Here is a 15,409-nt window from a genome sequence, read left to right on the forward strand (position 1 = left end):
TTAGCGCCCCTTTATAGGCAAGGAAACTCAGTCTTAGCAAAGTCCCGCGTTTTCCCCGAGTTGGTTGGCTAATGAGTGAGTTGTGGAGCCAGCATTTGAACCTGGGCTCACACATGCTCTCATCCACTATGCTCCACTGACTGGAACTGGCTGTAGTGAAATAAGCCCTGCAGATTATAGTTTAATTTTCTGATTAGTAACTTTGGCAAGAATGGTCATTTAAATGCATCAAAAAAAAAAAGAAAAAAGATTGGGATTGGGCTGGGTGCGTTGGCTCATACCTGTAATCCCAGCACTTTGGGAGGCCAAGGCGGGTGGATCACCATAGGTGAGGGAGTTCGAGACCAGGCTGACCAACATGGAGAAACCCTGTCTCTACTAAAAACACAAAATTAGCTGGGCATGGTGGTGTGTGCCTGTAATCCCAGCTACTAGGGAGGCTGAGGCAGGAGAATTGCTTGAACCCGGGAGGTGGAGGTTGCAGTGAGCCGAGAAGATGCCCTTGCACTCCAGCCTGGGCAACAAGAGTGAAACTCCATCTCAAAAAAAAAAAAAGATTTTTTTTTAAAGGTCTAATTTGGATGCTTCATTATTCTGCCCTCAGCTGTGCAGACAGTCATCTTGGGGGTGGTCCACAGCAACTGCAGAACATAAGGCTTCCCCAAGGCAGATGATGCAAATAAATCCTCACATCTTGTTAGAACCATAGAACGTTAAGCGGATTTTTCTACTCTACTTCCTGTCTCTGGAAACAAGGTCACCAGATTCTACACGGTTTTAGGAAAGGTGACCATGTAATGTATCCTCCAAAATAAGATAGTTCTGAGAGTGAAAGGTGCACTATTAGTAAATACACAGGCATAAACCAGGACATCATCCTAGTTATAGGTTTCCAGGTCATCCCGGTTGAGGTTTCTCAGTCTTTCAATGAACCGTATGTGAACTATATAAGTGTGTCAGTAAGTTAAAACGCTGTACATAGAAGAGAAAAATGTGACATGGCTCTTCACCAGGGGTGCAAACCAGCAGCAGCTCTAATTGTGCTGGGTCATGTCTGCATCCCAATCTGGCCTCATGGTGAAAGGAAGTGCTTTATCCAAGGGGGGAAAAGTGGAGAATCACAAAAGTCACCACAAGAACTACAATATTTTTCAGGGATTCAGGGGATGGGACAACCCCAAGGATTGCTTAATTAACATAAGCCCAGAAAGTCTGAAAATCCTATTTTGTAGACCCAGAAAACAATATAATGACCATAAGAAGCTCTTGCTTAACCCTAACCAATTAGCACTTTATTTGCTTTATTTCAAGAGGAAGGCTTTTACGCCTCCTGGTCTTCTCTTACTCATCCTAGAACTTGAGGAAATACACTCATTCTGACAGCTCTTCTAATTCCAGCTCCAGGCCTAAGGAGCAGCAGAACTTACAAGGGTTTAAAAAAAAAAAAAAACTAAAAAAGTCTGAATTTTTCACTCTCTGGATCAATCTAAGAGCAATGCAGTAAGATTTTCCCAGCATTTTTCCAGCAAATGTAATTAAATTAAAGGGGACTTGGAACAAGAAATGCCCTTAGGGACCACTATGACCAACTTCTTCCTTGCAGAAGAGGGACTGAAGCCTCAAAGTGAAGAGCTGCACCCAAAAGCATACCCCTAGGACCAGATCTGGCTCCCAGACTGATTCCTTTTAACCACTACTTGGTTAAAATACTATTTCATGTTGTACATCTCCCCATAGAGAAGAAACGGGGGGTGGGGGAGGAAAGAATGGAAGGGAAGGAGGAAACGAAAGAAGGGAGGGAGGGGAGGGAGGGAGGGAGGAAGGAAGGAAGAGCAGGAAGGAGGGAGAAAGAAAGAGGGAGAGAAGGAAGAAAGGGAGAAAGGAGGGAAGGAGAAAAGGAAAAAGAAAGAAAGGAGCGAGGGAGGGAAGGAAAGGAGGCATGGGTTGAGCTAGGTCTGGATCCACTCCATTAAAGCTCGATGACAATTTCAAATCGCCAATGTACGGCGATTTGAGGGAGAATAAAGAAACAACCAAAAATGTCTCAGTAAGACCCTGACAAGAAGAGGACAAATGTATCACCTACCTTTGGTCTTGATGGCCGTTTCAATGTTCAAAGCATCCCGCTCAGCATCAAAGTTAGTGTAGGCTTTGACTGACCCATATGCACTTGGGGGTGTAGAGTGCTGAGGTTAAAAGATAAACATACTCAAATGACACATATTTAAAATCCTCTTGTTGAAATAACAATTCCTAATATGTTTTCCTATTGTTTCTTTTAACAATTCAAATCATTCTCATACTAGGTAACTAGGTAGGTATTAACACACCATCACACTTCACGCAAGCAATTTCATTTTTTCTAATAAGAATTCTTCAAAGGCTCAGCTAGTTTACAATATGCTGTCTCAATTTCAACTTTTCATCTTACTTTTACTGAGAGCTCAAAAGTAGACAATGCAAAGCTGGAGACCTGAAGCCAGCATTTACTCAGGACGGCTCTGAAGACCATTAAACTGGGCTGGCAACAATTCGAAATAAGCTGAAAATGTGGAAATGCCTCAATGACAAGGGCATTTAGCCAAGTTTCTGCTACAGGCACATGAATTTCTACTGGGCCAGTATTGCTGAGCTTACAATTCAGATAAATGAGGGAAGCAGCCTCTCCCACCTCTTTACTTTGGTCACCACTGTGGCACCAAGGTGGTCTGGCCAGACGGCCCACATCCTCCTTGTGTTTCCTCCCCTCTCTCCTCTGTATCCTTCCCTCTGCCTTTGTTAACACCATCCCTTGTGCCTACCACCCTCCACTCTTCCTAAGATTTCTTATTACCTTTTAAACCACACCCTCTTCCTTTCCCAGTGCTTTTCTTTTCTTTTCTTTCTTTTCTTAGGTAGAGTCTCACTCTGTTGCCCATGCTGGAGTGCAGTGGTGTGATCATGGCTCAGTGCAGCCTCAACCTCCTGAGCTCAGGTGATCCTCCCACATCAGCCTCCTGAGTATCTGGGATTACAGGCACCCGCCACCACACCAGGCTAATTTTTTCATATTTTTTGTAGAGACAGAATTTCGCCATGTTGCCCAGGCTGCTCTTGAACTCCTGGGCTCTAGTGATCCTCCCATCTTGGCCTCCCAAAGTGCTGGGATTACAGGCATGAGCCACCACGCCCGGCCTTTCAGTGCTTTTCAAAGCTCATTATCCTTCCTGATCTGACAGATGGGAATCTCCCATTCCAGATTGAGGTAAGGACAATGGCGTGCTTCTACGTCAGTTCTCCTTTCAAGGTATTAACTTCCCTCCTTCTTTGAAATGCTCTTATAGTTTTCCCTCTCCCTGCTACCCAGTCCCAAAGCTAAGGGCAGACAAAGAGGATGGACACTGTGGTTGTGGTTGGCTGATGGCTGGTGGAGGCAGCATCACTGCCCACCCTCAACATCAAGGCTCCCATCCTGCAACCCACCCCAACCCCCCAGCACATAATGCCCATTTAATGTGATGACTTGGCCCTGGCGCAGTTTCTGTGAAGAGTGAAAAGGCCAAGATCCCTGAATTACTTCTCCACCCACAGGCATCACATTATAAACCACCCAGCACCCACGCCATTCCATTTTATTAGCACTGAGACTGTATAGGTGAGCAACTAAGATGCCTTCCTCCTAGATGACTCCCAGGAGAGGCCAGAAATCTAAGTTCAGCATTTGACAAATGTTTCCAAATGCACTTGTGAGGACTATCTTGGCCAAATATTAAATCCAGTTCATATTTATAACCTGACATGCAGTGCATTATCAAAGTATGTTCCATCTAATTTCACCACTTAAACTTTCCAGTAAGATGAACTTGATGACACAGAGCACACATTCAGGAAAAAGGCAAAGTGCTATTTTGAAATACTCAGTGTGTTTGCTATGGTAGCTATAAAATGTGGATGAAATCTAAGGAAAAACATTTTCCCATGTATTAAGAGTGCCATCAGTTATTGACAAGGCAGGCAGTCCAGGCATTGAGCCATATCACGTATGACTGCATTTACCAGGAGATATGTCGTCTTGTTCCAAAAACAACAGTGAGTGGGGAAAAGTTTTGTGTCATTTTATAGTGTCTCTGGAAATGAAATTAAATAGAGAATTGAACCTATTACCTTGTAATCCACTTGTCTGAAATGAAATTAGTGAGACAAAGTTATCTTTTCTTTCCTTAAAATACTGGGGAACATGTGACATTTTCTATTTCTGCCCCACCTCTCCACACATAGAGATACACTAAAGTAGAGTAACTTCAGAGGCTACACAAAAAGCCCTCTTATACAACCTGATAGCAAAAATAATCTAAGTCCATTAGAGAAACAAATTATTTAGCACCTGAATTTGTCTGACCTCAACATGCGGTCTGTATTGTTGCCAAAAACAGCATGCACAAGTTCAAAAAGAAAAAAGATTTTTAAAAAACTCTATAGGCTTTATACTCCATACAACCTGCGCTTTCACAGGCTCCATTAATTTGAACATTGTGATGGCAAGTGCCATGAACAATACAGAGAGTCTTGCACCATGTGACCCAAGTCACTGTCAATCCTCTGTCGAGTGATTCATTGCATTTTAATTTCAATCAAAGCATATTTTGAAAGATCTGTCGGATATGGCTACAAACCAGTATCAGTGCTGAGTTTGCATAAAAGCCATTTCTGCCAAGATGACCTGGAAGATGTATAGTATCATTAGCTATTTTACATATTCATAATTTATATTCCACTTGATTCTAAAAGTATTTGAAATAATTTTAACTTCACATATAGCTTAAATTTTTTAATTGTAAAAAAAAGAAACAAATGCAACAGAATTTCTAGGTTCACATATTTCCTATGAAAGAAAATTCAATTTAGTTCTGAATTCCCTAATAGCCAAAGCACAAAAGGACACAGATGAATTATAATAATTTCATTATATTCTTGGTTTTTTAAAAGAAATATCCTAGCTTTTTTAGAGAAAATATTTTCTAGGTGTGAAATTTTTTAAAGTATAGGTCCTCGAGCTGGGCATGGTGGCTCCTACCTGTAATCCCAGCACTTTGGGAGGCCCAGGCAGGCAGATCACGAAGTCAAGAGATCAAAACTATCCTGGCCAACATGGTGAGACCCGGTCTCAACTAAAAATACAAAAATTAGCTGGGTGTGGTGGTGCACGCCTGTAGTCCCAGTTACTCGGGAGGCTGAGACAGGAGAATCGCTTGAACTCGGGAGGCGGAGGTTGCAGTGAGCTGAGATCACGCCACTGCACTCCAGCCTTGCAATAGAGTGAGACTCCATCTCAAAAAATAAATAAATGAATAAATAAAATAAAAGTATAAGTCTTCATCTGGAATAACTTCCTGGATGCTGTAAGAAATCCAAAAGATGCAGAATTATTTTTGATATGGCTGTGGCTTATGCCAACCAGTAATAAAATCCCAGGACATGACATTAAAAGTCATGTATCATCATAACAATTATTACCAATGACATGCTAAGTATGGCAGAATAAAATTCCAGCCATTCCAGTGTCACTAATTCTGTCCAATTTTAATGTGAGGCCAAGAAAAGTTTCCAGTGCCATGATATTTCCTTCAAATTGAACTACTAGGAATAGCTGAAGTATTGAGAAAGAGGAGAACCAAATGATGAACGTCTGAATTGTCCCCATCTTCCTTAGATGTACAAGGATACAGAGTAACATGGTTATCCAGAGAGATGTCCAACTTGCAAAAATTACATAAAGTGAAAATGATATACTTACATCACCCTCCAAGCTGAGCTTGCACAGGATTTCGTGAACAGTAGACATTTTGAAGGAAGCTGGAAAAAAAGTACAACAAAAAGTCTTTATGAAGAGGCTTTCCTTTACTCTGAAGCACAGCGATTCATTATGCTAACTTCTACTCCTTGGACCATTTCATCTGAGGATATTAGAGTAATTTTTGCAAATAGATGCAATTCCCATCTTATGACTGAAAAAACTAAAGCTCAGACATGGTCTGTCTTGGGTTGGGATGGACTACTAAACTAGCCAGTCTTCTCTTCCTCTATGTAAATAGAACCTGGGGAGACTGATTTGTGAATGCAAAAACAAAATGTTCCCCATGGCTAATGCAACCTGTTCAGACAGGATAAAACTGAGCCTTCTACTTCTCATAAAAGGTGATGGGCTTGCCAAACCAGCCACTACTTCTGTATTTCTCACAAGTAATTAAACACATTGAGAAGGACCTGAAAGCTACGATGTGAATTGAAATTAGTAGCATTTTCATGTTGCCCTAATTCTTAATTGGAACCTTTATTATGACCCATAATTACTTTCTTAGTCCAATGATACTTGGAAGATATTAAAGTATTTATGAGAAAGACGATGGACAGATTTTCTGACCTTAACTCATTCCATAAAGGACTGAATCTGTTGTATTTAAGATTCGAAATGGCTGAAATGAAGTCATCTTCCAGTTAATATACTTAATGGGGCAGCAAAACAATAGCCTGATGAATTGGCTTTCCAGCTTTGCAATCATAGAGTTCTCGGAATTGATACACCCAATCCCTGCCAATAAGGAGTGCTCAATTGGTGGTAAATTTATCTCAACAGAGACAAGACAGGTCATCAACATAATCACCCCAAAAATAAAGAAAATAGAGTAGAGCTGCATCCTGAAATAGACAGGAACGACATTTAAATTGCAGCGACTCCTGCTTTGGTCTCTTTTTGCTTAATATTCTTTGATCAAGGAAACTGCACACATGCAAATTCAGCTTTCTATTCTCTTCAGTTTGCTTAGTCTAAATATTTTCATAAAACTGGTTTGGCGAGAGTATTTGACATAGATATTTGCTAACTTACAGGAACATTTTGGACTAAGCAGATCCCAAGCCTGGTGTGTGGAGAAAGTGGGGAAATGTAAGAGGAGAGGATTCGCCTTTAGTTGTGGTGAAGGACGTATTTTTGCAAGATTCTCATCCTGGGCTTTCCCCTAGACTAGTACTCTCTTCTTGATGCTCACGGAAGCTTTTTATGCACAGCGAAAAGTCACTCAAAGACCTTCCACTTCCCCCACACTCACAACTCTCAGACAGCCTCCCCACCCCAATTTGTCCCACTGATGAGGTATAATTCTGGTTTGTAAAAAGTATTGCTCTAGGAATAAACTGTGGTACATTCAGACATGGAATATTATTCAGCACTGAAAAGAAATGAGCCATCAAGCCATGAAAAGACACAGAGGAACCTAAATTGCACATTGCTAAGTGAAAGAAGCCAACTGAAAACGTAACATAGTGTATAGTTCCAACTTCATACCATTCTGGAAAAGGCAAAATTACGGGAACAGCAAAAAGATCAGGGATTCACGGGAGAAGGAAATGAAAAGGTAGAGCAAAGAGGATTATTAAGGCAGTGAAATGATTCTATATGATACTGTAATGGTGGATGCATGCCCTATATTTGTCAAAATCCATGTACAACACTAACAGTGAATGCTAATGTAAACTATGGACTTTGAGTGATAATGATGTGTCAATGTAGGTTCATCAGTTCTAACAAATGTACCACCCTGATACAGGATGTCGACAGTGGAGGCTATGCGTATATGGGAACAGGGGAACATGGGCATTCTTTGTATTTTCCATTCAACTTTGCCATGAACCTAAAACTTGCCTAAAAATGAAGACAATTGGCCGGGTGCAGTGACTCACACCTGTAATCCCAGCACTTTGGGAGGCCGAGGGAGGTGGATCACGAGGTCAGGAGATAAAAACCAGCATGGCCAATATGGTGAAACCCCGTCTCTACGAAAAATACAAAAATTAGTCAGGCATGGTGGCGGGTGCCTGGAATCCCAGCTACTCGGGAGGCTGAGAGAGGAGAATAGCTTGAAACCAGAAGGCAGAGGTTGCAGTGAGCCAAGATCACACCACTGCACTCCAGCCTGGGCAACAAGAGCAAAACTCCACCTCAAAAAAAAAAAAAAAAGACAATTTTAAAAAGTCTTGCTCTGTAGCAGAACCATCCAAAACAGTAGCCAACTGCCTCATGTGGCTACAAAGCATCTGAAATGTGGTCAGTGCAAACCGAGATGTGCTATAAGTATAAAGAACATACTGAATTTTGAAGACATAGTATGAAAAAAATATATAAAATCTCTCCTTTATAATTTATTTCTTGGTAAAGGCAGGGTCTTGCTATGTTGCCCAGGCTGGTCTCGAACTCCTAGCCTCAAGTGATCCAAGTGCTGAGATTACGGGCATAAACCACTGTGTTCAGCCCAATAATTTATGTATTGATCGTATATTACAACTATGATATGTTTAATATATCTTATTTCCATTTAATTTCACCCATTTATTTTGCCTTTCTTAATGTGGCTACTAGAAAATTTTCAATATATGCAGCTCATATTCTATTTCTATTGAGCAGTACTGGTCTAGAGGATCCCAGAGAGCCACAATCCAATCTTAATCCCAAAACCTTTGTAACAGCCACAAGTTTGAACTTCTTGATTTTTTTTTCTTTTTTTTTAATGTTTCAGTAGAGACAGGCTCCCACTATGTTGCCCAGGCTGGTCTTGAATTCCTGGGCTCAAGCAATCCCTCCGCCTTAGCCTACCAAAGCACTGGGATTACAGGGGTGAGCCACCACGCCTAGCCCTTTTTTTTTTTTTTTTTTCTGAGACAGGGTTTCTCTCTCTGTTACCCAGGCTGGAGTGCAGTGGTGCAATCATAGCTCACTGCAGCCTTGATCTCCAAGGCTCAAGAGATCCTCCTGCCTCAGCCTCCCAAGTAGCTGGGCCTACAGGCGTGTGCCACTACACCTGGCTTTTTTTTTTCAGTAGAGATAATGTCGCATTATGTTGCCCAGGCTGACAGTCTTCTTGACAGAGCAAGAAATCTCCAGCTTCAACATGGATCAAGAAACATTCTAGAGGGTCTCATCAGTATCCCTCAGGCCAAGAATTACTGAAGCAGAGGTGAAATTCCTAGGACGGACATCAGACCACCCAAGCCCTGGCCTCAACTACCGCCCCTGGACTCAGTCAGAACTGGACCAGGTCTGCAGCAGGGTATAAATTGTTGTCATCTGCCGTGCAGAATTCTAGTCTCTACCATAAACAGGCAAGAAACAAAAAATGCCGAAAGTAAAACAAAAGCAAAAACAGGACCAGCAAGTCAGAGTTGCAAACAGAGTTGTTTCCACTTAGAGAGTATAGATTAAATTCCACTTGTTTATTAAATCAGGTACCTCACATCGGTTCTAATGTTTAGAAAATCTCAACTAGAGGCACGGTAACTTTTCATTGTGTTGTTCTTTCAAGTTGTCGTTCAAGCTCTGAGCTTTGTAGAATGCTGCCTACCCGTGTCCCACATGGGACTCCCCAGTACTGTGCAGATCAAAGACAATCTGATAGGCTTCTTTACACTCTCCATTCATCTTAATTCTTCTCCCACAGCCACAACACCTTGAGGAGACTGTTAAATCCCCACAAATCTTTCTTTCGGTTTCACCATTGATAACTGTGCTGCTCTTTCATCAAATCAGTCCCTGCATGCCACCACCAACTAAATCTCTCTATTTAATCTTGTCAAAATCATTCGACATCATTCAAAATCAGTCCTCCAGCAGAGCCCAGCCTTCAAAGATGAGCATCAGAATCCAGCCTCAGTTCCCTCTGTTTACTCCCCAGCTAAAGTAGAGTAGGGCCAAAGCGTGACTTGCCTCTCCGCAGTCACCACTACTTCAGTATCTGCTCCAACAGGGTCACCACGACCCCTACTCCACAGGACTCTATCTTGCCTTTCACTGCCGGGGCACTTTTTGATACCACTTCATTCATCCATTCAGCAGAATGTTTTAAGTGCCCTACACATGCCAGGTATTCAAATGGTGAATGCATAGGTACAATTCAAAGCAGTAGAGAGTATATGGTTGACCTCATCTTCCCTACATAGTCCCAGTCCCCCTACAGATTTAAGATTATCTTTACATAATGTAGGTGCTAAATCAACTTGAAAACAATGAGTTGCTATTTTGCATAACATTTATATTATTTATAACCATTCTGCAGAAAAAAAAAACACAAACATCACAATAACCACAAAGCAGTATCTATGAAATCTGACATTATCCCATTCAGGTGCCTTTTGTGTCCATATAAATATTTCCTACTTCATGTGAGTTTAATGGCAAACATTTTCACCCTAGAAATAAAATACGGCCTCTTTCCTCCCATGCCGATAGCATTCAGGAAAACGTGGTGAACATTCCTAAAACCCACTGGGCTTTCTGTAAGAAGTGTGGCAAGCACCAACCCCACAAAATGGCACAATACCTGGACTCCCTGTATGCCCAGGGAAAGCGGCGTTATGACAAGAAGCAGAGTGACTATGGTGGGCAGACTAAGCCAATTTTCTGGAAAATGGCTAAAACTACAAAGGAGGTTGTGCTGAGGCTTGAGTGTGCTGATCCCATCTGCAGATCTAAGAAAATGCTGGCTGTTAAGACATGCAAACATTTTCAACTGGGAGGAGATAACAAAAGAAAGGGCCAAGTGATCCAGTTCTAAGCGTCATCTTTTGTTTTATTATGAGGACAATAAAATCTTGAGGTTATGTCCAAAAAACAAAACAAAATAAAAAGAAATAAAATACAGTGCTTGCTTCTTCACTGCATCAAATCCCCTAGCAATGCAAAGTCATTTTGCATATGATCTATTATTCGCTAGAAGGAACAGCTGGCTTTGCGATTCACTGTTTGTTAAAACATTAGTTTAATATAGCATATTTGACTAATGAGAATGTGTCAGTGTGCTGCTATCCTTGAAAGCAGGAAAAGGAAGTCTTGGCAGTGCTACTGTAGGTTACAAACACTGGTAATACGCAAGGAATTAATCAACGAACCCATACCAAGCATATGCTGAGCCTGCACTATATTAAAGGATACAAGACACTTATAAAACTGTGAAATGCAGACTTCCACCCTGCAGGACCTTTGAGCTCTTTTCCTTTCGTGCCTCTGTGACACACTGAGAGTCTAGTCCAGGGTCACCCAGTGAATTAAGTAGCTGAGGCAGGGCCAAAACCCAGATCCCCAGACTCCTGGGCCAATGCCCTTTCAACCTCACCACAATGGTTCTTTATTCCAAGTGATTAAGACACACCGAGAAAGATCATAGTCATCAGAGCGGGATTGGTTAAGGGCTTAACAGGGAGGCGCTGACTGCCTAGGCTGACAAGGGTGAATCACCACCAGAGGTTCCAGCCGAGAAGCAAGGGGGAAGGCCTGGGGAGAGGGGAAGAGGAATAATGCCCCAGGGTGGCAGGAGAACAAGAGTACAGGCTGGAAAATGAGCCATGTCCAGTGGGGTGCCCTGTGGGGAACCTAAAATATAAGTCTCTGAATGGTGCAAAGTGAAGCTTGCCTATGGAAATATTGGGGAACCTATGAGCCAAAATGATTGGGACTCAGTATTTATATTTATCTATTCACCAAAACATTTGCTCTGGAGGCAGAATTTTCTTACTGAAAACAACTACTCTGACTTTAGTGTACTTATTGTTTTGAATGAAAATAAAAAATAAAGCCTACATGCTGTATGAGTCAATTTCACCTCTACTCACTCCTCATCACTGTGTAAAATTCATAAATCCATTAAAAACAGAACCACTACTCCTTTTCTGGCAGAAATCTCTAAAGAACATGAAAATGGCAGTTTGCACCACTCTTTCCAACACTTCAACCCCACCCAGCTGGCCAACTGGTTTCAACTCGCCAACAAGAAAAAAAAAAAAAATCAGCAAATTCAATCTGTTGATGAGTACATCTACACATCAGTGCCTTCCATTCCCAGGGAGGGCAGGGTCACTAGACAACATATTAAAATGACTGTTTATCAGAGAACGTTTTTCTGTTTAAGGAAATAAACTGGAGGTACAGGGAGACTTACTGATAAGAGCCATACCCACCTCAAACCGGTTTAAAATCATTCACCACTTGGGTAGGAAAACAGGTCACTTGGCCCCACCCTAATGAAAAGAACAGTTTCTTCTGCCTTGAAAAGGCTGATAAATGAGACTGTGAATGCCTGGCTAAAAAAGCTCGCAGTGCAAGGCTGATCATTAATGACATCTGTGCAGTTATTGAGAAACAAGTCATTTACATTTAACATAAGGACTATATTATTTAGGTTGGTGCAAAAATAACTGCCATTACTTTTAATGGCAAAAACCACAATTAACTTTTGTACCAACCTAATAATTCAAGGGTTTGTCCTTTAAAAAAAAAAAAAAAACTCTATAGATTTCATTGTATTTTATTGCTTCACTACAAAAGTGCAGTTACAAACAAAAAAAGGACAAGTGAAGCAGTTTTAACTTCACTCCCAAAAAGAAGAGCAAAAGTTTACAAAAAGGTTAAAACAAACAAATAAAAGAAAACTTAAAAGTCAACACTTCAAATAGTAAAAACACATTCTACTGAACTGAATTAAGAACCAGTTCCAAAAAGCCCAAATGTTAATCTGAACAAACAAAAACATACTGCAACAGGGCTGGTCTGCACAGGCAAATCTGAGTCTAATCCAGAAGTTTTGTAGACCCACCCACTTCACAGTTTAAACGTGGAGTGTTGATGCGTTACCACAAAACAGATTCTTAGCAACCATGATGAATCAATCAGGGACTGATGATTCAAATGAAGATTTTAAAGCAAAAATGGGTAGGGGTGGGAGTGTGGAGAATTGGGTTTCTCCATCAAAGCTCTTACTGTACACAGTCCTGGGCACACAGTCTACAGGCCACACTGGAATTTCAAACTAAAAAAAAAAAAAAAAAAAAAAAGCATGTACTGGGTGAGGAGAGGGGTTCCCACTGTACTCCATCCTCCATCCACGTACTGCATCTTTATTTAACAGAAACTTTTTGAAAGCAGATACTCTTCTCCTTGGTTTTATGGTCTTGATTAATGACTGAGTCACAGGGCCAACTCATTCCCCAGAATTCCTGGAATTCGGCCCAGTGGCCTTGATCAAACTGAGCAGGAGGGACACACAGCACTTGCTCCAGCTTGTCTCTTCTGTGGCCTGATCTGAATCAATATTTGTTTGCTCCCTACTGACTTGTTGCAGCTTCATGCTCTCACAGCCTCTCTCTGCTGGTATCCTGATCTGGGGTTGGTGTGGGTGGAAAGAGACCGGCAGGAAGAATGATGTCACTTGGCATGAAGCACTTTCAGGGTTGGGAAATCCAGGCCTTCAAGTCTACAACTCAATTTCAGTGTTTTATGGCCCACATATTGTATTTTCAACAGGGCCTGGCTGCCTACAGAAAAAAGTCTAATGTCAGCATTCAAGATCTTCCACACCGTGGACTTACCTACCTTTCCTTAAGTACCTTCTATACACACACACATGCATACACGCATCCTGCACAGAAGAGTTAACTGGACTGTTAACTCTTCTCCAAACATGCTCAGCACTTTCTAAGTTCCTTCCACCAGGAACTTCAATCTTAATTAGCTGACATCTGAATGAGTCTAGGATACAGGAAATCATAAATGCCACCTTTCTCATACACCCCTCCTTGCCCTGTGCTTCTGCAGCTTTTTGTGTGTCTGTGCAACATTAGAGTTGCATGTGTAAAGTCTGTCTTCCATATTATCTGCTCACAGGGTTTCCAACTTACTCCCTCCTGTTTCCTCATAGGTCTGAGCACAGTGCCTGGCACACGATAGGCATTCAATTTCATCTTGGGATGGTTTACACACACTGGGTCTTTCTATATTAGAAAGTCTTTTTTTCTTCTTTTCCAACACACTCTGCTTCCTCGATTTTCTCTCTCCCTCAGACTGGACATTTCAAATGCAGTTCCAGTTCCATGCATTCAGAGCTGGAGGCTTAAATCACCAACTTCTGCAAATCTTAGCAAAGCCCAGCAGGTCGCTTCAGGGCAGCCTCTTATCAACATACAGCCATGCCCCTCACCTCTGTACTGTCAGGGATACTTGGGTCCTAGCTCTGTCCATAGAACCACATGGGAATGTAACCTAAAACTCCTGGCAAGAAGGCAGCAAAGAGGCAGGATGTATGAGCGGCCTTAGGACTCTGATTTCCTCTGAGCTGTGAGTGTATAGCCTGGGTGTGGCAGGGAGACAAAGGACATGGACAAAGGGCTCCATAACACAGTCACTCCCTAGAATAAGAAATTTCTACACCACACCTGGGGTAAAACTCAGGCCACTTGGGTGCTACCGACTTGTCCTCTAACAAGGTTGAGCTCAGCTGAATTAAAAGCTTCAGGGTGGGCTAGGCATAGTGGCTCACGCCTGTAATCCCAGCAGTTTGGGAAGCCGAGATAGGCGGATCACTTGAGCTCAACAGTTTCAGACCAGCCTGGCCAACATGATGAAACCCTGTCTATACTAAAAATACAAAGATTAGCCCGGCATGGTGGTAGGCACCTGTAATCCCAGCTACTTGGGAGGGTGAGGCTGGAGACTCACTTGAACCTGGGAGGCGGAGGCTACAGTGAAGAGAGATCGTGCGACTACACTCCAGGCTGGGTGACAGAGCCAGGCTCCATCTCAAAAGAAAAAAAAAGAAAAAAAAAAGCTTCAGGGTGTACCCTAGAAGGGAGATTTGGAAGTAATCTAGTGGAACCACCCAAAAGGACAAATATGGGCATCTCCTGACCCCTACTGCTGACCTGTCCCTCGAGAAAGTAGATGAGGACTGCCTCTGGCAACAGCAGAAGAAAAAAGATACCAGGCAGTGAATGGGTGGAAAGAATTTTTTTAAAGGACTGGAATTTCCTCTGGTGTGGCCTACAACTAGAACAGGGTGTGGCACCAGGGAAAGTGAAGAGGATTCTCATGTGAAAAAAAGAGGAACATTCCATTTCTATTTAATTCTCACAACTGAATCTGGAAGGCAGCTTAAGACAGCATAACTTTAAGCAAAACTTCCCCGAGGTAGGTAAAATATGAAGTTTAGGTCTGTGGAACAGCTGGATTAAAGGGGAAATGAACCCCTGCCAAGTTTAGAAACTAGTATTAATTTGGGAAAATATAAAGTTTAAAATCCAACAATTCACTTATTTTGTCTCTTTTCTTTCTCTCTCCGCCAGATTTAAGGTCTAAAGAGCAGGGATTTTCTTTTTGGCGGGGGTCTGTTTTGTTCACTGCTGTATCCCTAGTGCCCATAACCATAAGTGGAACACAGTAGGTGATTAATATTTTGTGGAATAAATGGTTGTTTAAAGCAGTCCACTAGAGCCTGAGACTCCTTTTGTGACAATCCCGCTCTCCTTTAATGAAAAATGTCTCCGCAGGCTCCAGGCTCTGCACAAGCAAAGAGTGAGAACAAAGGCTCCAGACAATGCATTAGTGCCAGATTCTAGG

The 15,409-nt window shown here is 42.0% G+C and overlaps 2 protein-coding genes across 2 annotated transcripts in view; one reads left to right on the top strand and one right to left on the bottom strand.

Annotated features, from left to right (window-relative positions):
* ANXA2 (annexin A2) overlaps positions 1-15,409 on the bottom strand; it is a gene marked incomplete at its 5' end in the record, with an annotated part of 47,862 nt that overhangs the window by 29,981 nt on the left and 2,472 nt on the right. The window contains 2 exon segments of the mRNA NM_001133344.1: positions 2,087-2,186; positions 5,774-5,832. Of these exon segments, the coding sequence (NP_001126816.1) occupies positions 2,087-2,186; positions 5,774-5,821 (148 nt within the window).
* On the top strand, positions 6,178-10,580 carry LOC103892534 (large ribosomal subunit protein eL42-like). The gene is made up of 2 exons (XM_009249885.2): positions 6,178-6,257; positions 10,220-10,580. The coding sequence occupies exons 1-2, from the start codon at positions 6,178-6,180 to the stop codon at positions 10,578-10,580; spliced, it is 441 nt and encodes a 146-aa protein (XP_009248160.2).

This window comes from Pongo abelii, chromosome 16 (genome assembly GCF_028885655.2).
Source record: "Pongo abelii isolate AG06213 chromosome 16, NHGRI_mPonAbe1-v2.0_pri, whole genome shotgun sequence".
Taxonomy (NCBI): Eukaryota; Metazoa; Chordata; class Mammalia; order Primates; family Hominidae; genus Pongo; species Pongo abelii.